At 37.4% G+C, this 11,559-nt stretch overlaps 1 protein-coding gene across 1 annotated transcript in view; it reads left to right on the forward strand.

Moving 5' to 3' along the window:
- The window catches only part of LOC104412638 (vesicle transport protein SFT2A-like), a 13,612-nt gene extending 3,660 nt beyond the window's left edge, over nt 1-9,952 (forward strand). The window contains exons 3-8 of the mRNA XM_010023399.1: nt 519-601; nt 2,488-2,569; nt 4,928-4,963; nt 5,714-5,772; nt 7,264-7,293; nt 9,345-9,952. Coding sequence (XP_010021701.1) covers nt 2,501-2,569; nt 4,928-4,963; nt 5,714-5,772; nt 7,264-7,293; nt 9,345-9,384 — 234 coding nt within the window. The 5' untranslated portion in view covers nt 519-601; nt 2,488-2,500 and the 3' untranslated portion in view covers nt 9,385-9,952. The remainder of the gene's footprint in view (nt 1-518; nt 602-2,487; nt 2,570-4,927; nt 4,964-5,713; nt 5,773-7,263; nt 7,294-9,344) is intronic.
- The last annotated feature ends 1,607 nt before the right edge of the window (nt 9,953-11,559 follow it).

Consider the following 11,559-nt stretch of genomic DNA (forward strand, 5'->3'; position numbering starts at 1 on the left):
GGAGACAGTGTCTGTATCACAGCTTATAAAAAATAAAAAAACCCACCAAAACCCAACCATGTTTTGCTTCTAGCTCGGGGTTTAGTTTTCCCTGATCCCCATAGGGACTGCAAGTCCAGATTGATGATTGGAGGAGAAACATGGTGGATATTAGTGTGGTTTTATGATATTTTATCCTCTGTGTGCAGGCAGACATGTATGATGTATAGTTGGGAATTGTAACAAAACTGAATGTGCCATAAATATAAAGAGTACAAATAAATACTAAACCCAATATAAATAAACATTGCCTAGTTGTAAAAAACATTGTGAAATATACTAAACCAACACATTGTTTTGCCACTAGGTGTCAACAGAAGTATGCTAAATGTTGACTACTACAAATCTGAGAACAGTATCATCCACTGGTATATGTTAGAATGACACTCTCCATAGTCTGAAAATATATTTATAGACTATAAAATCTAAATAAATTGATTTAACTATTTACAAACATACAAATAACATATCTTTTATAGGGAACAGCATTGCTATGGCTCCCAAAGGGGATCAAACTTTTTGCAGCATTTTACACCCTGGGAAACATTGCTGCATTAGCCAGGTATGATTTCTTAATTATTGTTATTAGAAAAGTACCCTCCTTTTCGTCTACATTTGCATTTGCTTTTACTCTAAAATGGTGTCTGTTGTCTATGAACAAGATTGTTTTCATATTGAAATGCTAATTACAAGATCTTGTCTTACTGTTTTAAGATAATCATAATTGGTGACTATCAGGTATACTGATATGCTGGCTGAATGTTTGTGCATTTGACAGCGAAGTCCTTCTGCCAGATACAGAGGTACCTTAGTTTTAGGGGAAAGCTGGTAGTCTGCCTGCTGTCTGAATGCTTTGTTATTGGAAGGAGCTTTTTGCTTTTAATAGAGAGATCATCCTGGTTTTAGGAAAACCCATTGAAATCTTCATTTTGACTGTAAGGCCAGGCACAATCCGAAAATCATTCACAGTGTATTTTTAAAGACTCTGCTTGGATCTGTGCAGTGTCTCTGATAGCAGTTAGTCTTAAAAAATTTGCAAAAGGGACCTCCTAGGAACTATAACTCTTCTTTCACTGTTTAAAAACATGTAAGAAACAACTTAATGTCAATAAAGCTTTTTCACTTTCTGTTTGTCCTTCTCTTACTGCTTTAGAATAGTTGAAGCATGGTCATGGGACTCAAAAGCGATGGAATCTTAACTTTCATGGACTGTTACTAGAGTCAGGTCACTTTCTTGAGTCAAAGCATTGTTAATCTGTTAAAACTCAGGCAATGTGACATTAACGTTTGAGAAATGTGATGTGTACTGCTTTTCCTCAACAGGTATGTTAGGGGACAAAAATGTTTATACTGGTATTGAGTCTTATTTGTATAAATACTCCATCTCATACTAAAATGAGACACTTTTATCCTAGTTCTTTGGGTTTGGTTTGGGGGGGGGTTGTTTTTTGTTTGGTTTTGGTTTTTTTTTTTTTTGTCTTAATTTAGTGGCCAAATTTCTCAGTAAAAAATACTGAGAAGAAGTTAGTTTGGATTGCAATGAATTTAGTATTTTTTTTCTATTGAATTGAGAAAATTTCTGCATTTAACATGGACTTTTGAAGTCTATCTACACAACTTCAGGAAGAAAAAATAAAAAGGGGAAGAGAAAGTGATACACACATGAAGTTGCTGATAGGGGAGCATCTGGTTGTAGAATATCATGGGTTTCAGCTTGGGAAATTTTTGGATTTTCTACAAAGAGTGTTTTGTATTTTTGTATTTTCTACAAAGGATGGCTTCAATGACAGGGAAGGAAGAGACTCATCTCAGAATATTTGAAGCCAAATAATTCCTATTATGGTTGCGAATTCTTAGTTCACATTGCATTTCTTTGCATGAACAGGTACAGCATACCATTGCTGATGGTTTTTATTCTCCCTTCAAGTTAACTGCAGAGTAGAAGAAAGCAGGAGGACTTAATACAGACTACTGAAGCTTTCTTCTTTTTTTTTTTTTTTTTTTTTTGTGCTTAGTGGATTTAGGCAGAGACTTAGAGCTTCCTTGTGGTCTTGATAGTAGCTGCTTGCACACTGCCTGGGTAAGAAGTTTATTGTTAAACAGAAATTTTCTACGGAAGTTCGGTCTTTGTATTCATTGCATTCTTCTGACAAGTCAGTTCTTAGAACAGCCTCAATATGAAATTCTCTAGACTTCACTTGACAACCATCTGCTATAAGTGGTAATGATTTGGAAAAAATTTCATTACCAAAGGTGACTCTATACATAAGCTGTTTCCAGGACTAAATTCATGTAATATTTCACCTTTCATTCTAGTGGATCTGATTCTAAACATTGAAATGCCTTTTTTTAAAACCTTTGTAGTCATCTAACTGTTGGAAAACTCATCACTTCTTGTCTCTTATTTGAAAGTATTTACCATTTGTTTTGGTTTTTCCCTCCCATTAGTACATGTTTCCTGATGGGGCCACTGAAGCAATTGAAAGCAATGTTTGAGCCCAAAAGATTAATAGCTACAGTTGTGATGCTGGTAAATATACTATCTTTATTTCCTTTTGCTAAAAAGTTTTCCTTTGGCCTCAAAACTAAATTTGAGGTTTTACTAAAGGGACGTGATTTCTCAGTTCATCTCTTCTTTATGCTGAGTAGTAATAGTCGAGCTGATTAGCTCTGCATATCATAAAGATATCTGACTCCTTTCTATAAGCTTGTGTTCTCGTTGTGTGTGATTTTTTTAATTATTTGAAATAAAATGTTCTTTACTAAATATTTCTTACTAATGCTAACATTAGGTTGCTTATTTGTAATTTATTTTCTAAAACAACATCTTTGAGAACAAGGCTAGAGAGAGACTTTTCAGCTACCGTGACAAGTTAGTGGTGCCTAAGTCTAGCTTAGCAGTTGTTTGTTGGCTGCAGCTCTGTTTCTGTAGCTTAGTGGTTCAGCACTTTTGAAGCCATGCAGAAAGTTAATTTTGCTCCCCAAAGTCCAGAAAGCCACAAGTTCTCTATTGTGAGTTGCTTGGCTCCTTTACTTCCATGACCATCATTCTTCCTTCCAGGGGGATGGAAAAAAAGCTCCATCCACAATCTCAGAATTCCTATCCCAGAACTCTGTATTAGGTAGTTAAAAACAAGTTTCTGCCCTTGCTGCTTATCCGTTTTGTACTTTGTTTCTCGTTCCTCCTGATTTGTTTCAACATTTATTTCCGAAATGTAGTTGGCTGTGCTATTCTCCCTATCACATAACTTTATTTTCTAATTACTCATAGCTGACGTGGATAAAAAACCCTTCATGAATTCTTTCTGGATGGCTGTCATATGGGCTGTATATTCTTTCTCACGCACATGCCCATGTGAAAAAAACAGAAGTTGTAATCTCATTTGAGCAGCTTACACTTTTTGGAGAAGTGATTTGATTCCTGCCTGGGCTCTGAGCTTTGTTTAAAAAGTGACTTTTTGCCATCTCTTCCAAATCATACAAAGTTACAAATCCTAGGGAAGTTATGTTTCATAGGTCTACAGTAAAAATGTCCACGAACATCTCCAATTACCTAGAGTCCGTGCTGAGCGTGAATTCTCCAACACTTTACAGCTGTGGGCTTTTTCTGGTCAAGCTGATGGCCTAAGCCAGACACTAAAATAGCCAGCACAAAAATTATTTGCTCTGATGATCCTATCGTCTGCTGTGCTCAGACACGATGAAGGAAGTAACAAAGACAGACAAAGAAGTAACTTACTTTGAAGGTTGGAGGAACAAGACGCATCAGGGAAATGGAAAGAGAACAGAGAGCAGTAAAAACATCACAGACCTACCTTCCTGTGCAGAGAAGCTACCAGCAAGGTTAGGAAAAGACAGAATTAAAGGTCTCCTCTAATAGGGAACATTGGATGCGAGATAAGCTGCCAGGATGGAAAATTTCAGTAATACAGAGAAGAAATGGAAAACTTCTAAAGTTTAGGAAACATTAGATCCCCATCCTAACACAAAGCTAGAATTGTGTGCAACTCAGGAGTCACAAATATGTTTGGAAAATTTCAAAAGAGACTGCTATTTTTATTTCTTACAATAAAACACCAACAAATCTTTTTCAGTGAAAATTAATTTAGAGTTTCATTCTGTTTCCTACTATGTGTGATAACAAATGGAGGGAAACAGGTGAGATTTAGTGGAAAAGTTAAAAGTGATGGTTAAGCTCGCACAAATAGTGTGATTAATTTGGCATAGTAAACCATATCATTGTCATGTGTTTATCAGAGGCGTAGAAGTACATTGAATACAGCTTCATGTGACCTTTTTCACTGTGTATAAGGCAGCTGCTCCCTGGTGGGCTCTTCATTACTGTCAGAAGATGAAAAACACTGGCAGAAGAAGCAGAGCCTGTGTTTGCCAAATACTGTAATTGTGAATGGGTTTTTTTAATAATGGGTCATTCATAGCGATGCACATACGTTTCTTGTCGCATTTTGATGTTATGATCCAAAATGATACTGTGTACTGAAATAATAGAATAGCTGTTCCCAGACTACTTGATTGCTTTCAGTAAAGCTTTATAATCTGAGCCCGCCTCTTAATAGAACTAACACATAAGTTGGCACAGACCTGGTTATAGTTGTCCTGGTTGAAGTCAGTTCCTGCCTCCTCTTTCTTCTAAGACTTGCTCCATCCCTTCTATCCCGGGAGCACAGCATACCATGCTTTGGAAAACACCACTTTACATGGAGTTCAGCATACAGTCACTGTTTGACAGTCTTTGGCTTTGATTGTTTCATGAATCAACTTTGAAAATGCTGATTACCCACTGAAAACATGAAAATAGTTGCTGTATTTGCTTTGTGTATTTGAGTATTCATTCTGTTGTTTTCTCTCTCCTTTCATCTCCCACCAGCTTTGCCTAATACTGACCCTGTGTGCTGTATTCTGGGTAAGTTAGAATACTTTGTTCCTCTAAAGTGCAATCTAGCTTGGTTAGTTTATTAAATGTATTATGGCTTTAACATATAGTTCAGTTGTAGAGGAAAGATGAGCTTGTGTATGTGTGTTACTTGTATTTTCAACTGTAACTGAGTTTAAGTGGAGTGATGAGTGTGCTGGCTACAAAGCAGATGCACCCTTCCACCCACATGTGGTGAAGCCGAGAATAAAAAAATCAGGTTCAGCCTGCAGACCTCTGGAATAAGAACTAGGAAAAGCAAGTTAAAATATACTTTCATCTTAGTGATGTACTTAGATCAAAGAATATCAGAGAGTATTTAGTGGTCTTTAGGAACCATAGGTACAGAATACTGAACTGATAAAGACTAAGAAAGGCAGATCAAATACTTTCAGGCATCTTGATTGAAAAACTACTGGCTGTAGTTACATGCTATAGAAGTAACTATGTAGCTGAAGGGAACTTCCCTATTTGCAGAAGTACAGTATCGTGAATGAACATGAAAGTGTTAGTGTTGATGCTGTTAAGTGTTTTCCAAGCTAGAGAAGGTTATCATAGTATGATGCTAATGGAGTAATGGATAAAATGAATAGAAAGTTGGTAGAGTGGAAAGGAGTAGCAAATTAAGACAAGGAAATTTAGGCATTGTCAGTTAACAACATTTTTGACTGAACAAATTGTTCACAGTATAGACTGGTGCAAAATGAACTAACTTGCAATATTCGCTTTGTTTTTACTTAGTGGAACAAAAAAGGTTTGGCAGTTTTATTCTGCATATTGCAGTTCTTGGCAATGACCTGGTAAGATTCTTAAAATTCATTTTAATTTCTTCTCCCTGCCCCTACAGCCGCATGATTATAAACCTATATATATCCACTTAGCATAACGTAAGTGTGCCCAAATGCTAGCCTCAATCTGTTTTTCTAAGCTAGGTTGTGTAACTTCAGCAAAATCAATATGCAATCGTCTTGCAAAAATGGTAATTTTAAGTATATTCTGCAATGTGTGAGCTTATTTGAGGCATTATAAAAGGAATATATATGCAAAAAAATTCTCATGCCTTTTCTCTGTTGTGAAAGTAACTGTATATTAACATGCCCTGCTTCTGATGATCGGCCTCTTCTCAAAGTTCTAACTCAATCTTCATTTTGGAAGTGGAACAAACTAAACAACATTTTTATAGGATGTGTCCTGCCCCAAGAATATTTATTAAGTGGGCTGGGTAAAGATTGGGTGGATATGACAGGGTAAATCAGCACAGTACTATGATGACCACCCAGATGTGCTCAAGGACTAGGCTTGGGAATATGTGAGCACGGTTAGGTGAATGCTTGCAAGCTTGGCAGAAGTTTTGGAAGTTACTGCTTTCTCCATGGAGATACGAATGAACATTCTCGGTTTCCTCATCCCAGGTGAATTATGTGGTACTAACACTTAGGCAGTCCAAGATGACCACAGTTCTTGTTTGAACTTGCCCTGAATACACAGTGTCTGTACTGAATGTGGATCTGAGGACAAATAACCATTTGTTCAGGATAGGGACTGTTGGGCATCATGCTGGGCCCAGGTCAACACTTGATACTGGATAGAGGGAAGACCGTTAACTCAAACTATGTTGTGCATGTTTCCAGCAGCAGCTTTGCATTTGTGAGGTGTCCTGGAGCTTAATTGGGCTGGGCATGAGAACAAAACATAACCTGGAGGCTTGTAAGAAGCAAGGAAAACGGAATTATCAGCTATTTGAGTGTCACAATTACAGCTTATATCTGTAGCTGTAATTATTCATATTACAGCATATATCTGTATTTAGAGCTACGTAAATAACGTGATAAGATGTATATGTGCATAGTAATTTATATTGTCTTTTAATCTGGAAAAAGTTGTCTCTTATCATCCTGAAGAACACCGTTTTCCCAGAATCTCCATTCCTTTTGAATCTGGTCATAGTAAATCTGGTTTTCGAAGTTTATGTACAATAGAAGTTTTGAACTATATTTGAAAAAACAAGGAAAAAGTAAACCAGGAAATCCTCTGCAGTACATTTAGTTCTTGTCCAAATGTGTCATCTTTTCTCAGGTAAGCATTAAATTGAGTAGGTAGCCTTGTTTAAGGTTTTGTTACAACAGGTTGCTTTTATTGGTAGGGTGGGTTGGAACTAGATGATCTTTAAGGTTCCTTCCAACCCAAACCATTCTGTGAGTCTATTAATGCTGGACTAAAGTGAAATAATTGTGTTCTGGGACAGGTGTGAATACCCTGTCAAATACAACTTTTTCCTCTTTTTTTCCCAGGTATAGTCTGTCGTATATTCCTTTTGCAAGGTGAGTCTGCATAATAAAGCTGGGGGGTGGAGGGGAAAGTCCTTAGATTAAGTATGTGAAAAAACAGAACCTCTTCCCTTTTCTTTTTAGAAAATGACATAGCTGAACTCAAAGTAATGCTTGATATAAGTTTTAAATACAAGTAAAGGGCACAGTAATTCTCTTTGTTAAATTTCATTCTAGCTTTCATCACTGAAAATAAATTGAGGCGCTTTTTTCCACATTCTCCAGTGATTTAAAAATACATTGATGCAATAGTGACTTTTCCAGTACTAAAATTAAAGACAACATATGGATCTGAGGTCTTAGTTAAAGCACACAAGCAAGCATAGCTTCAGCTGCTAAGTCTACTTCTGAATCATTAAGAGAGGCAAAGGCAACTCTTTATGTTAATTTTAATTTTGGGAAGCTTCTGTGTCTCTTTTTTAACTCTCGTGTGTACAAAAAGGGAATGAAAGTTAGCCCAACACATAGTGAAACCACATGCAAGTAAACAAGTGGAAGAATCTATTTTTAATATGATGTTTCATATGAAATGCAGCTTGGTCTCTCAGCAGTGTGTTTGTAAAAAAACAAAATGAAGTGCTTCCATGTCGGTATATTACTTGATGAGTTTTTCTGTAGTAGAAGTGGGGGGCAGGAAAGAACAAAGTATTGTCTCTCCCTTTCATCTTCTTGTAGTGTTCCTGTAACTTTGATGAAAAATCTGTACTACACATTTTTTCAAGCTTCAGTTGATCTAGGGAGAATTAAGCCATATATATATACATATTGTTTTAAAGATAGTAGTCAATAATTACAATGGATTGAATATACTAACTGCACTCCGGCTTCAATTTGACATCTTACTATTTCTGACATTTCAAGCTACTCCAGTCAAAAGTGGTAATCTGAATTCCCATAGTTCCTGTGGCTGTGTAACACTCCCACTAGTCTTCCCTATCAACAGTGCTTTAAGATCTGGGCAGAAAAACATTAGGTTATACATATCACTTAATATCTTTGGGTTTATTTGTCTATTAGATTTTATGATCCAAAAAACTGAATTTTACACAGGCTGCTTTTAGTAGTACAGTGATTTCTAAAGGGATTAAGTTACTTGCTTATGTGGAATGCTATCATAAATTTCTTGTGTAGGCTGCCTTTCTTACAGAAATAGTGATCTAAACCATGTTAAGTGCCAGAGAGCAGTGTTAAGTGATTTGTTTAAAGTATGCATTCTTCTTGATTCCAACAAAATCATTATTACTTGATTTAACTCTGTTAATGGCTTACACTTTACAATTTACTTGTTCGTGGGTTTTTTGCTGGCATGGAAAAAAAATCCCCAAACCAACAACAAAAACCATACATGCTGTGACTTACGAAGTCATGATAGTATTTGTCTCTATTTTTCAAATTTACTAAAAAGAGAATACAAATTCCATTCCTTAATAAGCTGATACATTCTTGAGAAAATGAAAAATAAAGGAGTGTGAAGTGAGTGACCTAAGTAGTCACAAAACTGTTTATTTGTTGGTTAAAGAAGTAGAAGACCCCTTCAGATCTTTCAAGTCTTAAGGCTGAGTCAGCTCTCTGCCCTGCATTGTTGGCACGTGCACTTTAAACCCTCCAGTCTGTGTTACTCTTCCTGCAAGATGATGGTCTACCTCCCATATGGCTTGGACTCAAAGCACACCTGTGCTTGAGGATTTGGCACATTCCTCAGCCCTGCCCTTGCTGGTCAGCCTTTGCTAAACAAGGCTTTTTGACCTCTGTGAAGCCCTCAGGTGTGCTGCAGAATGATTTTGAACACACTGCATTTTAGCACATGCCTTATTGCGAACAGTGGGGAAAGTTTAGACAATATAGGCAGACCTGAGCTTCAGAGTGGAATATAGCTGGTACTGTAGATGTAATCAGCATAATGATGGTTGTAAAGATCCTGCATTTGATAAACTATTGATATTTTTTTTATTTGTTTATATAATATTTTAAATTTTAAATATGTAGTGGTTAATATGCATATAAAGAAAAGAACACATAACTAACTTCTTTTTTTCTTTTTAAAGGGATGCTGTGATTAAATGCTTCTCGTCCTGCCTAGCGTAAATTAGAAACAGAAACCACTGTCCACGTTAAAAGTCAGCTTTTATTCCTCTGTGAACTTTGCTTGGAAAACTCTACTTTTCTACTCATGAAATACGCAGTAACAATTTAGTATTTGTCTTGCCTTTTGCATTTGGGAGATTAAATAATTTTTACTGGAAACAGTTTTAAAAATAAATTGGGCAAACTGTTCATGTTTACCCTGGAGCTTTTAGGGTTTGTTTTTTTTAACAGAACAGCACATTTAAATACTTTGTGCAGAGTAGTCTTAAAGCTGCCCTGCATCCAGTAACAGTTTATTCCCAGCAGAGGCAAGCTGCTAAGATCTGGGCACTATGCATAAAGATTTCATTTGCAGTTCTGTCTAAAATTTGCATTGTGCCATTTATGTTTGTATACTATTAATTGTGTGCTTTTCCAAAGACAGAGTTTTATAAATGTTGTAAAGACTTTGTAAGTTATAATTAACTACTCCTTTGAAATGTCTATACATGTGCCTTATGGAAAAAGCTTAATGAGAGTATGTGAAAGGTCTGTTTAAAGCTTGTTGGATTTTATTAAAAGCTATATTATAAATCATTGGTTTTTTACTTTCATACCTAAATACTTTTTGCTAAAAGAACTTATTGCTAATGTATAAATGAGATTTGTGAAATAAATTAGTTTTAAAGGTGCCTAAACTGTTTTTTATTTAGGAATCCGCTAGTAAGGGCTGAAAATTTCAGCGTTACCATTGAATAAATATGAAAATATAAAAAGGATATGTATATGTCTGTATCCACATTTGGTTATTAATTAAATTTGTGGAAGTGATCCTTCCTGCTGGTGACCAGGGACCAGGCATTCTGGGCACTGCAGCAGGCTCTTGGGCCCATTAGTGTACTGCATGGAGGAGGGGTGGGCAGCCTCCCCAGCTTCGCCTGTCACAGCCCTTGGGTGCTGGTGGACCCTTGGGTGAGTTCCCTTTTAGTTTCCAGTTTGCACTGAAGATGAGCTAGTATGCATGTAGGTAGTGATGGATGTCAGCCTGGAAATGACTGTCACTGCCACTGGCCACAGCTGGCACTGGGGTGATCCTGTCCCATCAGTTGGTGCTTCAGGACCAGGCAGTTGTGGCTTCAGCACTGGTGTTGCCTGTGAACCACCAGTGTGTACACAATCACCTTCACTGTTGTCTTTACTTAGAATGGTATTATTCAGATATTTATGTATGTACGTGCTATGGTAAATAACACTCATCAGTTAAGTTTACCTGAACAGAATGAGTTCAAGAGCTGAGGTCCAAAAAAAAGTTCCATCAGCTTGTATACTTTTACATGCACTTGGATCTGTTACGTTGTGTGCTTTCTTGTTTTTTCTCTCCTGAACATTTAAGGACTGTTTCTTCATCTGCAGCCAGAGCACACACACTGTTCCAAAACTTCACAGTTGGTGCACCTGCATTGTGTGATACCCTTTTCTGGTAGTGTGAAACCAGATGTGAGGAGATGTATTCTTATGGATTGCATACATCCTACCCAAGTAAAATCTGTAGAAATAATATGTCGTAATCTTTTAGACTAAATTTTGGAGTAGTAGTAATCTTGGATTTGTAGGAAATATGTGTTTGCTTACCTATTACTGCCCCATGAACCCTCTCCAGACCTCTGCTAGTGTTTAGGGTAGCTTAAAAGGTAAGAAATTGCCGTCTTCCTCCTTAAAAACAAACACAAATCCCCAACAAATCAAACAAAAACCAAACAACCAAGCACAACGTAAGTGCTGAGCAGTGTGCTTTTTTTCTCGATCACAGAAGGCACTGAGGCTAGAAAGAAGGATCTTTAGATGAAGCTCTTCTTTACCCAGCTAGGCTCCTCTTATCTTCCAATTGTTTTGTGCGTTCTGGAGCTCCATGTAGGTGCAAGATTGCTGTAGGTATTTGTGTGGCGGACAGCGCTCCTGCCTGCTCTGCCTACCCTTGGTCACGGCACCGCAAGCAGTCGAGGAGCTCACAATACCGTTCATCTTTTGAAGATGGCGTGAAGGTGCTGGTTGAACGTGACACTAAAAGCCCGCCCTTTCACACTCGGACGCTTGAGGACTCGGGGAGGGATTTAGAGCCCGCCGGCCCTTCCCATCCCTTCGGATCCACTGCGGGCCGGGCGGGAGACGCGCGGGGAGAGGCGGTGGCGCACCACC

Source organism: Nestor notabilis, unplaced genomic scaffold (genome assembly GCF_000696875.1).
Source record: "Nestor notabilis isolate BGI_N333 unplaced genomic scaffold, ASM69687v1 scaffold31201, whole genome shotgun sequence".
Taxonomy (NCBI): Eukaryota; Metazoa; Chordata; class Aves; order Psittaciformes; family Psittacidae; genus Nestor; species Nestor notabilis.